The 15,159-nt window shown below is 37.0% G+C and overlaps 1 protein-coding gene across 1 annotated transcript in view; it reads left to right on the top strand.

Moving 5' to 3' along the window:
• Atp8a2 (ATPase phospholipid transporting 8A2) overlaps positions 1–15,159 on the top strand; it is a 651,599-nt gene that overhangs the window by 224,892 nt on the left and 411,548 nt on the right. The window contains exons 23-24 of the mRNA XM_047553899.1: positions 307–445; positions 9,147–9,211. Of these exons, the coding sequence (XP_047409855.1) occupies positions 307–445; positions 9,147–9,211 (204 nt within the window). The remainder of the gene's footprint in view (positions 1–306; positions 446–9,146; positions 9,212–15,159) is intronic.

Genomic DNA, 15,159 nt, shown 5'->3' with positions numbered 1-15,159 from the left:
CAGAGTGCGAATGGAGAACTTGTGTACTGTTAGTGTCTTCAGGCTGACTTACGCATGTGGTTTGCTGCTGGATTGTTTCTTTCATAATGCCCATGTGCCAAGAAATGAATGAATGATAGGTGCTGATTGCCTGTGTTGGAAATACCCCACACCCATATATCAGTGAGCTACAAATGTGGGTTTAGTGTAAAGGATTTAAGTTAACTGTCTCTGAACATTTAGGTTGCCTTTCTTTTGTCAGAGTTTTGTCATTAATGTTGCTCTCAAGTATGAATTAGCCTTTAATGAAGATGTTTTTCAACCTAGGATTTATTGTTGCTTGGAGCCACAGCCATAGAAGATCGTCTTCAAGCTGGGGTTCCAGAGACCATAGCAACTCTGTTGAAGGCAGATATTAAAATATGGGTGTTGACAGGAGACAAACAGGAAACTGCAATTAATATAGGTAATCAATTTTAAAAATAATTTCCGGATGCTGGTTTTTAGATTATGTTTTTTAGTGTCTTACAGACATATTTAAGTGTTGCTCAACTATATTGACAGATGATATTTTATAGAACTCTTTGTTTGCAGGGCCAGGGAAAGTTTACCCAAATCCAGTGAAGTGTTTTTAGGACCATTATCTGCTTGTTATAAACATTCAAACTATTATAACTTCCTGAAAAATTAAACACATTCATGTAGTTGAAAACTGAATTTCTTATTGCTTTCTTCACAAAATTTTAGACTGAGAGAGGTGGGTATGGCAGTGCACACCTATAATTCCAGTGACTCAGGAGGCTGAGACAGTAGGATCCCAAGTTTTAGGCAACCTGGGAAACAGCCCCTGTCTCAAAATAAAAAATAAAAAGGGCTGTGGATGTAACTCAGTGGTAGAGCATCTCTGGGTTCTATCCCCAGCACCTTAAAAAAATAAAAAAAAGACTAAGAGAACATGTTTTAACTAGATTTAAATATATGTTATTTTTATAATTATAACCAATTTTAATGATTTTAATAGTCAGTGGGTTTTTCTGAGAACATTACAGCTTTCTTTTCTCCGTTTTGACTGGTAGGAGAGCATCACAGAGATGAAAGTTTAAATCACAGGTGGTTTAAATCAGAATAACTTTGTTAAAGAAGGACATTTTAAGTTTGACAAGAAGTTGAAGCTACTAGTTTCTTAAAAATCTATAATTTTGATGATTTGAAATATATTTAAGCTATCTGATTATTTAGTCGTCAATATGGTATAACAAGACCTGGTACATATGTGATAAAATGAATACATAATGATTATGTAACTTGCAGTGTCTTTGTGGGAACAGACTGTGTCATAGTTTAGTTTAGGAGAAAAAATTTGTGAATGTATATGACTGTAGTCCTCTTCAGAGTAGTCTCCTTGGAAAATTATCAAGTTAGTCCAGTTGTGCCTCTTTCCTTAAAACCTGCTCTTTTGAATTAGTTCTCTCTCTCTCTCTCTCTCTCTCTCTCTCTCTCTCTCTCTCTCTCTCTCTCAGATAAACTTGTTTATAGACAATACCTACCCTCTGGAATGAGTTTCTTTTTTTTTTAAATAGACATGTCCTTTATGAAGGATATTGCTAATAAAATGCAATTTAGGTTAGCAGACAACTGAAGTTAAGGTCACAAGAGAGTCATATATGATTTATAAACAATTTAAAAAGCATTAGCTATAGACTTTATTCCTGAGTTTGTGCTGGATGTCATTCATATGCATGATTTGAACAAGAGCATGATGACATTTCACTGCAGACCCATTGTTGCTGCTAGGAAATAAAATACCAGGGTTATAGTCCTTTGATGATATGTCAGTAATATTTTAATAGATGAAGGATGACACATTTGCTTTTTGGCTTCTGTATTTCTGAATGAGTATATAGATCTGTTCTTCATGTGTTATTTTCTGTATAAATTTGTCTTAAAACTCCTGCTATTGATCCATGGCCCCTGTTGTTCATACACCACATGCCAAGTTGACTACTGCCCTGAAATACTTATGCTTTCTTTCTTCTTAGCAAGATGAAAAAGGTAGGTGTATTCTCTCAAGTTAAAATTGAGCAACAGTGATAACCTTTCTTAGTTTCCCAGATTTTGTGTGTTCGTGCTTGATCAAAGAACTATATTTGCCCTTAGCTTCAGACTTAACTTCCTTAAGCACTTCATTGTGTATGCTGTGGGAAGCTGGTGGTGCACCTCTCAGCCACATCACCCTGCCCTTGGGGAGCACATAGGTCCTTCCCTTGCTTGTTTGTTTTGTTATGTCTGAGTCTGTTTGGTTCTAACTCAGTTTGGAATAAACATTATGAGGAAAAAAAGGACTGAAAATCAACCCAGAAAGTACAACTTGATTATTACTTGCAAAGAAAAATTCTGCTTGTGCTTGCTGAGCTGCTCTGGTTCTTATGAGATAATTGATGCCTATTCAAACATCTTTTTTAGAGTAATGATTATTATTTTGTACTCTTGAAAAGAAGTAACATGTGTAACTGTTGGTACCAGAAACAGTCACGTCCATTAGATATTTCTTAATGGATCTTTCTTGGTGAATATTCCTCTAGACCACTAGATGATAAAACCTTCTACTTACAAGCAGATGACTCTGCCAAAGTCTTATATTTATCCTGGAAGTTTTCTATGCTCATGTTTTATCTAGTGTATCAGTCACATTCAAACTCTTCTTTGAAGTTACTCAGTATGTTTCTAACAGCTAGGGAATTGGTGTTCTTTGAAAGAACCTTGTCTGAATTATTCTTTATTCCACCTTCAAGACTCAAGCTTGTAACCCAAGGTGATGTTGAGGGATTAAGTGTCTTTTCTCATTTAGGATATCTGTTGAGCCTACAAATGATGCAGAAGTCTCAAGAAAGCATGTACATCTAGACATTTCATTAGACTATCAGTGTCAGACCACAGGTGGCAGCTATCAGCAGCATGCGGTCATGCTCTGGATGGAGGATGGGGTTTAAGCCTGATTTTTAGTCATATAGACCTTCAGCCTCTGGTAGTATCAATCATTTGATCCATCTCCCATAACACTGTATATTTTAGGGTATCTAATGTACCTTTTAGGGTGTCCATAAGGTAGTTGAGAAGAACAAGTATCTGATACTTCTATTTCCAGAACAATGTAGGGAAAGAGAGCAAATTGGAAGAGTGGCTAGTGCTATTCATGCTACCTCAAGATTTCTGAAAAACTCTCTGTTCTGTCTTTACATGTGAACAGTTTTACAGCTCACAGAAACAATTCAATCTGTCAAGGTTATACTCTACTTATAAACCAAACTAGTAAAGATTGATCATCTCTTATCCCAGATTATTGGAACAGAAGTGTTTCAGATTTTGCTTTTTTCTTCTTCAGATTTTGGAATATTTGCATTGATATTACCAGTTGAGCATCCTTAATCCAAAAATCTGACATCCAAAATGCTGTAGAATCTGAATCTAATTAGATTTTGGAGCATTTCAGATTTCAAAGTTTTGGAAAAGGTTGCCCAACCTTTACTAGATCTCAGGACTCATGATTTCTGGTGCAGGGCTTATTTAAGGGGCTTCATATAGCTTTTGCAAAAATCATTTTCTGAACTTTGAGTTGGAAGTCCTGGGAGATTGGTACTGTATTTCATTCATTTTAATGTGTGCATTGTTTTTTACATTCTAGAGTCTCTGAAATTGGGATGTTTTGTGATTGTTGATGCTTAAACTTTTAATTGGCAGCATTTTCTTAGTGACACATGTCATAAAAGTTCATCTTTAGATCTGGTGACACTTGTTATGTTTGGTGTTTGGGGTCACTGGCCTCCTTTAGCTTGCTTGTGTGTGTATAAATCAGAGTTGGAGAAGTTATTTTTAAAATGTAACTTTTCCTTTATACCTTGGAAATTAAATATGCTTAGTCACATTAAGTTCCAGGATATTTGTGTCTCTTACGAGCCAATGAGTTTTGTGTAGACAGACTGTCAGGCGACTATCATCTTGCCTGTGGGTTTTACTATTTGAAACTGGCATGTTGCCAGAATCCCACAGTGCTGTGCTTGAATTTATGCTAACGAGCCATGTTTTGGGGGAGTTGGCAATTTTCTTTTTTAGCTTAAAAATTTGGCATCCACTAGTCTAAAGTGAATTTTCAGATGTGACCTTTGTGAATCACGTAGTTGTCATTTCTTTTTTACCGCTGGATAAGACACCTGTTAAGGAATTGTACACTAGATGTGGAGTTTTCAGAGTCTATATTTCTTTCTAATGAATGTGGGATGAGTGAGAATGAATTCTTAGTGTGTATTCCATTTTAAAGTCATTAAGTTAGAAATAGCTTTCATCTCAAACCATTTCTGAGTTGGACCTCTGAGTCCTCCCAGTGTCCCTGTATTTTATTACCTATTAATTGATACTTATAAACATTTCTTATGGTCTTATATGTTTGTTTTTTAAAAAGTTTTTTGAATGAATTTTATTATTACTGTATCTAATATATTATGGTCTATATATATAGATTGGTTTAGATGTTTACTTTTGAAGAATGAGTAAGTAGGTTGCTTGCTCAGCCTGTTTTTGCCTTACTTCTTAAAAGGAAGACAAGTCCCCATTCTCAGGTGAAACTGGATTGTGTCAGTTATAACACTAGCAGTGTTCTCAGTTTTTTTTTTTTTTAATTTATTTTTTTATTATTGTACACAAATGGGATACATGTTGTTTCTCTGTTTGTACATAGAGTAAAGGCATACCATTTGTGTAATCATAAATTTACATAGGGTAATGTTTGATTCATTCTGTTATTTTTTTCCCTTCCCCCACCCCTCCTACCCCTCTTTTCCCTCTATACAGTCCTTCCTTCCTCCATTCTTGCCCCCCTCCCTAAACCTAACTCTAAACCTAACACTCACTCTTCCCACCCCACATTATGTGTCCTCATCCACTTATTAGCAATATCATTCTTCCTTTGGTTTTTTGAGATTGGCTTATCTCACTTAGCATGATATTCTCCAGTTTCATCCATTTGCCTGTAAATGCCATATTTTTATCATTCTTTATGGCAGAGTAATATTCCATTGTATATATATACCACATTTTCTTTATCCATTCATCAATTGAAGGACATCTAGGTTGGTTCCACAATCTGGCTATTGTGAACTGAGCAGCTATGAACATTGATGTGGCTGTATCTGTGTAATATGCTGATTTTAAATCCTTTGGGTATAGGCCAAGGAGTGGGATAGCTGGGTCAAATGGTGGTTCCATTCCAAGTTTTCTAAGGAGTCTCCATACTGCTTTCCAGAGTGGCTGCACTAATTTGCAGCCCCACCAGCAATGTATGAGTGTACCTTTCTCCCCACATCCTCGCAGTGTTCTCAGTTTTAACTATCTTTCTTCACAGAAAATTCAGACCTGTATTTCTTGATTACTTGTAGCTAACATTGTTGCCAATATAGGTTTGGGAATTTATATACCCCATCTGGGGCATGAGTGAATTAGAAGACAAATTAAGGAATGAAATAGATGAGAAAATAATAATTGTGTAGTTTGGCTACTGAGAAAAACTGGTTTTTATAATAGGTACTAGTAGATCTGGTTTGTAATGTGCCAGATCCTGTTTTAAGTCCTTTACAGAGGACTCTGATTGAATGCCCATGGAGGTGTACACATTATCCCCTCTCTAAAGATCAAATTGAAGCCAGAGAGATGATGTAACTTGGCATAGGTTACACAGGTGTGAGGATGCTTAAGTCAGAACACTTAACCATGACATGTGAGATCCACTTTCCAGAAGGAAAAATGTATGAGTTACAAAAGGCTTCATAGTTGAGATAGTTTTAAAACTTGAGCCTTCAAGATTTTCTAAAAAAATAAATAAATAAACAAAACTAAAAAAATAAATGGTAGAGCATAAAATGGGTCAGGATGGCCCAGTTTGGAGAGGAGTGTGTGAGGTAGGACTGAGGCAGTGTGTTCTTCTCTTTGTCAAGGGTTCTGAGAAGGGTCTGAGGATCTGGAAGGAAGGTGTCCACCAATGTGGTTTCATTGATTAATCCTTAGCTTCTTGGCTTTCTGGATAATGGAGGTCTCTGGACTGGATCTCTTTGACCCCACCTGGATTAGCCTAAGAGATCATCTTTTGTCATCTATTCATGGTGTCTGGCAATGTTTTTCATCCCTTCACACTCAAATATTGTTGACCAGATTCTCTGTGAAAACATTTAAAACAAATTGAGCATGGCACCATAGTGAATCACAATGATGGGTAGCTGGGTTGATGGGATCCCAGGATGCAGTTAGTAAGGATAAATTGTTCCTATCCTTTACAAAAATGTCTCCAGAGAAATCCGGATTTAGAGACCTTGGACAATATGAGCTTACAAAAAATATATGACACTGGTTGAGAGAGCTGGGAAATTTGATTTGGTAATATTGTGTGGTGGGCAGAATTATTTTATTGTCTTTAAATCAAGTCTTGCTCTAAGTACCATAGATTCTGTAATATTTCAGTTTCTTTGAATGTTGATTATACTCAGGTAGTAGAAAGACTGAACATTTTTGTAGTGTGCTGTTAATTTCAGCTGTGGTAAAAAGTGAAATCCCAGAGGTTCTCCTCTCAGTCATTTTATGGCCATCTTGTTAGATTGCGAGATTAAAGAGCTAGACCTCAATTTACAAGTGTGGATTGACTTTCCATATACCTGGATCTTCTCCAAGAGTTGATCTCATTTTATCCAAAAACATTAGAAATCAAGCACACCAAACTTGGATTGACATAATTTGATTTGCTACATTAGTTAAGTCGCAATTAACTGGGTTAAACTTCCATGGTCTGTCGAGGGCAAGTGTTGTATGTGATAATTCTCTTAGCAAAATCTTGATTCATTTTCCAAATTAAAAAAAAAAAAGCTTAATCTGTTTCTTCTCAGAAGCTTTTAGCTTTGTATATTTGAATTCATGAAAGTGTCAGTAGTTTTATTTATTGCCCTCTTCCTACCATGGCTAGTAACATACTTAGGGTTTTTCCATAATATCTTTGTGTAGCTTCAGTTGTCAAAAGGCATTTTGCTTAAATTGCAAAATATAAAATAAAGCAGAAAGCTAGGGCTTAAAAATTACAGCTCGCTTCTGCAGCTGTTGTTCAAATAAAATACTACCAGTAAATCCTTTTGCATTAGTTATACTAAATTTGTAACAGTCAATATTGCATGAAGTTCCTAGAAGTCTCTGGGGATGAAGAGTAAGCCTAACATAGAGGAAAATGATTAAAATTGCAATATCCCCTTTTGTTAGCGAAAATAAAAATGTAGTCCTCCCTTCTGGCTTAATCTTAGAACTTATAGGAGTGAAAAATTTTAATGGGAAACAAAGAATTTGATTATCCAGGGCTTCTATGTGAAACTTGAATGGCGTTCTGGGAACAGCTTACTTTTACTCATAACTGTTACTAAAATTGACTTGAAAATATATACAAAATGTTTCTTGTCCTCCTGCCCTTTTTAAAATCTAACAGGATTTACCCATGTAGTATGGTGATTTTACATTATTTGGTTTGTTTTAGTTTTAAAAATAACATGCGGTGGTTTCAACAAGAGAAATAATCTCATTTCTTTGACATAGCTATTGTTAAATATCCTGGATGCTTATCTTTTTTGATATGACTTTATAAAACCATATTTGGATTAAAAGTTATAATTTTGTGCTTTAAAACTTGTGTTCTGAGGTGCTTTACAAGATATTCCAAATGACAATCATGAGTGAAGGACACTGTACATTCTTAAGTAAATAAGTACAAGATTTTTATCCGCCCCCCCCCCCACCACCCCAGGCAAACAAAGAAACAGACAGACAATACCCACAAAGGATTTTCTTGGTCTTAATTTTCATCTGCCTTGAATTCTGTTTTGTACCTGCTGTTGGGTTTCCTAGAGATGAAAAGAGACCTGATGAGCAGGAAGGGACACACATGAAGACCTCGGTTTCTTGTCCACTAGTTAAATGCATGCCTCCCTTCCCCCTTCAACCCAGCATCATCTCTGAGAATGGATGTTATAGATGTTCTGCAAGGAGAATTCAGCTCCTGCCTCCCACCTTCTGCACAGGATTGGTTAAGGCCCTTCTTTGAAATCGTCACATATTTACTTGAAGGTTAAAATTCTACACTTTGGTGATTTGTTTCATTTTTCTGTAATCATCAGTATATTATCTTGAGATGTTGAGAAAAAAAATGATTGTGAGGACTGGTTTTTTAGGGGGTAGGATTCTTTTCTTGCTGTTTCTCAGTAAGCTGAATGGAGGTGGCATTTGGTAAAAGGTACCTGTCGATGCTCAGGCCTCTGAGAGTATGTGGGGAGCCCCGAGAGTCACAAGGGTCACTGTGGCATCTAGAGCCACATCATCCCATAGAGCCTGTGAATTCGAGGGGAGGAATCAGGGGAGTGTTCTATCTTGGTCTGTGAGTGACCACTGAGAAGGAAAGCGCTTCATAGGAAATATGTCATTGTCCTGGAAGGAAAAACAGAAGAAAGTATCTTTCTTAAGGTATAGAGATAACTATTTAAGAATAAGCTCTAAATTACTGATACTACTTAGGAGTACTTTTGTTTCAAACAAACCTTTTTCTTTTCTTTATTTTTTTTCAAACTCAGATTTAATTCTTGAAATGGGAATTACTTTGAACTCCTGGTAGGAAGAGTGGCTCCCCCTATGTACAATGCTATTCCTTTGAAACTTGCGAGAATTACTTACTTTTTAAAAAGGAAACAAAGGAACTTGCTATTTCAGTAGGCATGTTTACGCTGATTTAGGAGTACCATTGGATAGCATTTGTCTTCCTAAAGTGTTTTCTGTTATTTTAGATAATCTAAGGCTTATCCTGATGTTATACAAGGATAACAAGGATAAAGAGAAATCCACAGAAAATTGACAAGTATTTATTTTAGCCATTAGTTAGAAAGACCTTCTTAGTCAGTTCTATTCACACTGTCTGCAGGAATCAAATTCAATTCAGGCTATGGTTCCTTCATCCTTGCCTTAGTCCTCTGTGTGAACCAATAGGCTTAAAATGGTAATAAGGTAGACAAAAGAAGGGGGGTTGAATTCGGTCAGCCATTGAGAATTTAGGAACCCACAGGAGGAACGATAAATTCACATGTTGTCCCTTCTTCTCTTAGGCTATTCCTGCCGATTGGTGTCACAGAATATGGCCCTTATCCTATTGAAGGAGGACTCTTTGGATGTAAGTAGTTTTTTGAAAGTTGTATTGATAAAAGTTTATTAAGCTTTTTATTTTTTCTATTATGATTATTAATCAGAGATTATTCTTTTTCTAGAAAAAGACTATAGAACTACTGTGTCTGATTTCTGTTTGTATTTATAAACAGAAACATCAAAATAGTAAACTTAGAAAATTGCCTCGTGATTATATTTCATTCACCTAGAATGAAGCATTTAAAATGAGATAATTCTAATCTGGTTTATCTTTAATTGTTAAATATGAAGTGTGTACATGAGTGAATGAACCTGTATGATTTACACTGTGGTGAACTCCAGTATAGTTTACAAAGGATTTGTAGGTTGGATGTTTTTTTCTAGTAGAAACCTCAAAAAACAAATAAAGAAACAAACAAACAAACAAAAAAGGCTAATGCACAAGTATTAGGAGTTGTTTAAATTTATAAAGGACTAGGATACATAAGCCCTTAATTGCCCAGTGCTACGAGCTCATGGAGGACTGAATAGCATGGTTTTCTGAGTATTTTATGGCCATGTTCCCACCTTATCATGACCTAAAACCACTGACGAGATCAGGAGTAGGAGCTGATCTGAAGGAAATCAGTAACCTGTGAAGTGATTTGATATAAAAATAACAGTTGAATATGAGATATCACTTGTCAAGACCTAACAAGTTCCTGGTGGGCACCCACAGACACCTTCCATGCACCAGTAGATCATGAATCCTACTGTGAAGACCAAGATGCTGCCTACCCCTTTGCAATCCCAAGGGTGGGAGTCAGGGAAAGCCCAAAGTTCTGTGCATCTCCAAGGCAAGATACCATCCTTGGCACGAGTGCTCCAGAATTCATCTCACTGTGACCCTTACCCTTGCTCATATCATTGCCTGGGTATTAGTCAGCTTCCTGTCAGCATAGTAAGATGCAGGAGATAATTAACTTGTAAAGAGAAAAAGCTTGTTCTGACTCACAGTGTAAGAGGTTCCAGTTCATGATTGGTTGGTCCCATTGCTCTGGATCTGTGGTGAGGCAGCACATCATGGCAGGAGTGTGTGGTGGAGCAAAACCTTCACCTCATGGCCAAGAAGCAAGAGAGAAGAAGGGCTAGAGTCCCACCATCTCCTTTAGGGACATGTCCCCTGTGACCAAAATATCTCCTTCAAACCCTACCTGGCACAAGTTCTACCACCTCCCAATAACACAACCCTGTGAACCAACCATGGTTCTCTGGGGGTTGTTCATCATCTAAACTACAGCAGCCTACAAGAAGCCCAGAATCCCAGGTCATGCCTCTTTAGGGTCAGTCCTCTTTAGGACTCTACTTCTGACATGATCTGCAGTGCTGAGGAAACCCTCCAGTCTCCAAATGTTCTTCCAACCTCCCCAGCATTCCCTATTGTACTTGTCTTCAGTTTTCCTTGTAGAACTTTTTAACACTGAAAATACTGTGAGTGTGTATATTGTGGTAAAATACACTGTCATCATTTTAAGTGCACATATTAGTGTTATTAGTATATCCATATTATTGTACAGCCATCACCATCATCTCCAGAAATCATTTTGCTTTCCTAAACTGAGATTCTGTGCCCATTAAGCAACAGCTTCCCACCTCTACCTCCCCCATCCCTGGAAACTTTCTTCATTTATTAATCTGACAACTATAGCTACCTCATATTAATGGAATCATACAGTATTTGCTACTATTGTGATTGGTTTACTTAATTTAACATGGTAGCCTCAGGTTCATCCATGTTATGGAATATGACAGAATTTCCTTCATTTTGAAGTTTGAATAATATTCTGTTATGTGTGTGTACTACATTTCTTGATCTGTTCATATATAGTGTACTCTTGAGTTGCTTCTATCATGTGGCTGTTGTGAATAATGATGCTGTGCACATGGATGTACAGTTACTTTTTTAAGACACTGCTTTCCATCCTTCTGGGTGTGTACCAGGAGTAGAGTTGCTGGATCATGTGGTAATTCTATGTTTCACTGTTTAAGGAATTGTACTGTTTTCCACAGTGGCTGTACCATTTTGCATGCCTACCAACAAGTGGACAGAAGTTCTAATTTCTCCACATTCTTGCCAACAGTAGCTTTGTTTTGTTTTTCTTTTTGATCATAACCAGTCTCATCAGTATGAGAGTCTGATTGCATTGTGGTTTTGATTTTCTTTTCCTTCGTGATGAGCGACATTAGTGTTCTTTTCATGTGCTTATTGGCCCTTAGTATATAGTCTTTGGGAGAAATGTTTATTCAGTTCTTTGCCCATTTTTCAGTCAGGTTGTTTGGTGTTTTTTGCTTTGGGGAACACTCTTTTATCTTTCTCCTCTAGTGTCTTAGGGTGTAAGGATAAAAATCTAATTATTTATTTATTTATTTCCTCTCTACCTTTAAGACAGTGTTGCGTTGAACATATCAGGAGGTCAGTAATGGAGGGACTAAATGAACAGACTTAAGATAATTTTCCATCTATCACTAAGTACTTCTGTTTAAAAGGCATGCTGATAAGGCAGTGACATGGGCAGCCATGGTGGCCAAAAGCAGGATGACGTTAGTAGGGAATAGAAACTGGGTAAGCTGAAATAGCACCTCTGTGGAAAGGAGAGTAAGCTGTGGGTGCAGAGAGATTCCTGTGACACTTGGTGTCTTCATAGTGTCTGCACCTGGGGCTTGTTTCCTGATGACTTCTTAGTTTCAAGGAATCCACAACCTTAAACCTAAGTACTCAGAGGTACTCAGAGATGAGCCTGTATCTCCCCTCCATGTATGGTATTCTCTGGAATCCAAGAGATTGCCTTCAGCTCTAGATTACACCATTGGACTAACAGCATAGTTGGGGTTTTCTGGTCCACCTGTCCGAAGAGTGATTGTGATACTGCACTGAGAAAGCTCTACAGGTACATGCCTGATTTTCCTCAGTGCAATTTGTGAAGAGTGATTCTTCCTTAACCAGTATTGAGCTGTATCTTTTAGTATGATGACTTCAATGTGTTCAATATTTGCTGAACAAAGAGACACTTTAAGCTATTTTATTTTTTGTTGTTGTTCAGTACTCAAAGGGTATGGAATTCCTTATTTTAACCAGTGTCCGCTAAGGAGTATTCTTCATTTCCTTCTCCTTCCCCTCATTCTTTAGTTGGGTTAAAGGTATTCCTGTTCACATTAAAATTTCATTTGATCAATATAGAGTAAAAATCAGAGTCCCATGACAATTAGATGGTAGATGCCTAGTGGAGTTCCCAAGTTGCTGTTTAAGGTCTCAGGACTCTGATGATGAAGTGAACAAGACAGGGGCAAAGGAGAGAGTTTAAGAATTGGTATTATGGCTACCCTTACTTCATCTCTTGCATGTGTGGGGGAATAAGAGGTTTATCTCAAGGACCCAGAGCTGGCATCCATCATCTTCACCTATCTAATAAGTATGTCCAAGCTAGGCCTCTTGATGCTATAAACAATTAGAATTTATCTGTGTTTTGAGCTTTTCAGTTGCTGACAAAATAACATCTAAACTCTGTTATGTAGTTGTCTTTGAAATAAGGGGGGTGATGGTGTGCACCCCTGGGGGACACTAGATGATGCATTAGTTGCTGGAAAAGTATTGTGATTTTCTTGCTTTTGGTTGAAAAAAAAAAGTACTGAGAAATTAACTTTATTGATAATACCTAAAGATTGCTATTGGCACCCCTACTCCTTATTTGGTACACTGACTAGAAATGGATCTGGGAGGAATGGTCCAAATAAGTAGGGTTGTTCCTGGGGCTTGTACTCTTGTTTGCTCATGGCCCTTTGTGAGATGCTGCCATCTGTGTGTTTGGGTTAAATGGATTTAGGAACTATGTTTAGTTTTGGTGAAACTGATTCTCAAAGATGCTGGCTTAAAATATTCTGTGAAAACAGCAGTCTTGAGGATGACCGAGTGGGGCAAGCAGGAGCAGTGCTATGGCACCGCCTGACATGTGTGCTGGGTCAAGGTGTTCTTCACCTTCTGGATCAGTCCCAATAATGATCATGTAGGGCAGATTACACCAATGTCACGCTGACCCACAAAGGCTCTTGTCATTAACTAAGCATCTTTCCCTAAATGTATATGGTACCTTGAAATATAATAGCTGTTATTACATGAAATTACAAGGACTAGTGAGACTATTTAAAAACTAAGAATCCTGTGTATAACAATCTGCAACTTTATCAGCATTTTATTGAAAACTCATCATGCTCAGTTACTTTCCAAAATTTTAGAAAATCGACTGCTAATCATCAAATGATAAATGTCTTTTGATATTGTTAGTAAAAGATAAAAAGCATCAACCCATTTGGGGAACATTTGTTTTTCCTGCTGTCATAATGTAGAAAACACAATGTAGCAATGATGACATTGATTGGATAGGACCCCTGTGGAAAACCTTGCTAGAAATTTCTGAGGAAAAAGTCATTGAACAAATTATGAAATATAGAAGATTTGTTTTATATTTGGATATTAGTGTAACTGTTTGTAATATGTGTTAATTCATGAGATATACAAGTGACTATCCTTTTATGAGTCACCAAAAGAAAGATATATTGGCAAAGATGTATTTGTTTTGAGTGAAGCATTAATCTAACAAAAAACTTTTGAAAAAAGTGTGTATACTCATTGATGGGTTGGCTAGGAATGAAAATAGAATCACGTAAAATTCATTAATAACACTGATGGCAGAAACTGTGTTGTCCAGCACCCCTGTGACTGGGTATAGTCCTGCGGTTAAATTCTCCTAGTGGAATGTGAGCAGAAGTGATGTGTGAAACTTTTGTCTTACCCTTTGAGAAGGAGTCCCTTATCTGGTAGTTTCCTCAGCTCTTGTACTTTGCTGACTTAAAAAGGCAGCAGCCGGAGCCATTTTGAAAGCTGTGTTTTGAGGACAGCAGAGCCTCTCCCTTTGCTTAGGCCCCTGAATGACTTTGAGAAGCAGAATTTGCAGATTCCCTTTGGATTTTTTTGTGAGAAAAAGTTATACGGCTTGAAATATTGCACACAGGAAGGTCTTTTGGTTTATCCTCACCCTACACAAGATATTTAGAGGAGCATCAATGAGTACAGTCCCTCCAAGCACACAGCACTGTTCGGCTGTTCTCAGAAAGGAGGAGGAGGGGGCAAAGGCAAGCAAGTGAGATTTGAAGGACAAGCAATTTGATTTCTTTCACATTGACACAGATGACCCTATTCCAGTTCCTAAGGACCTACTCTTTCCCCTCAGTGTCCTAACTTCCATATAAAGACCTGATGAGTCTGTGACAACATTTGTCAAATTCAACAACCCATAGAATTATTTAAGCTGCATATGTGCAGCTGTGAGAATAGTAGTTCTCTTAGCCTGTCATAAACTCTCCCTTGTCTTCTGCCTTTGTTTTGAGCCCTGACCGTGAAATTTTCATTCATTAAGCTCCCTAGTCGATGACAAGTGGCTAATTGTACAATACTATGGTCTTGTATTCTTCCTGCCAGGTTGTCAGTTTCCTGTTGGGATTTTATGGAGATATTATATATTATAGATTTATGTATTCAAACTATAAATAAATTTGGGGCAATTTGATATTTCAGGGGCATTGAGGTTTCTGACCCACGAACATCTGATAGCTCTTATTTACTTAGGTCATCTTTAATTTTTCTCAGCAACATTTTGTGGTTGTCAGTTTGTAGAACTTGTACATGTTAAGTAATTTTCCCAGCCATAATGGTTTCTTTTAATTTTTCAATTTCTCATTATATTCATGTTTTCCCTTAAATCTTTTCATATATTTATGATAGTTCTTTTAAATTTCTGTGTCTAACTTTTGCTAACCCCAGCTTCTCCATCATTTACGTTTGTTTCTATTTGGTCATTGTTTTCTCTTGCTTAGAGGTTACATTTTGCTGTTGCTTTGCATGTTGTATTTTAAAAAAATATGTGCTAATTATTGTTAATATTT

This window comes from Sciurus carolinensis, chromosome 5, assembly GCF_902686445.1.
Source record: "Sciurus carolinensis chromosome 5, mSciCar1.2, whole genome shotgun sequence".
Lineage (NCBI taxonomy): Eukaryota > Metazoa > Chordata > Mammalia > Rodentia > Sciuridae > Sciurus > Sciurus carolinensis.
Note: the sequence above shows the minus strand (reverse complement) of the source record. Positions and strands in the feature narration are given on the sequence as shown.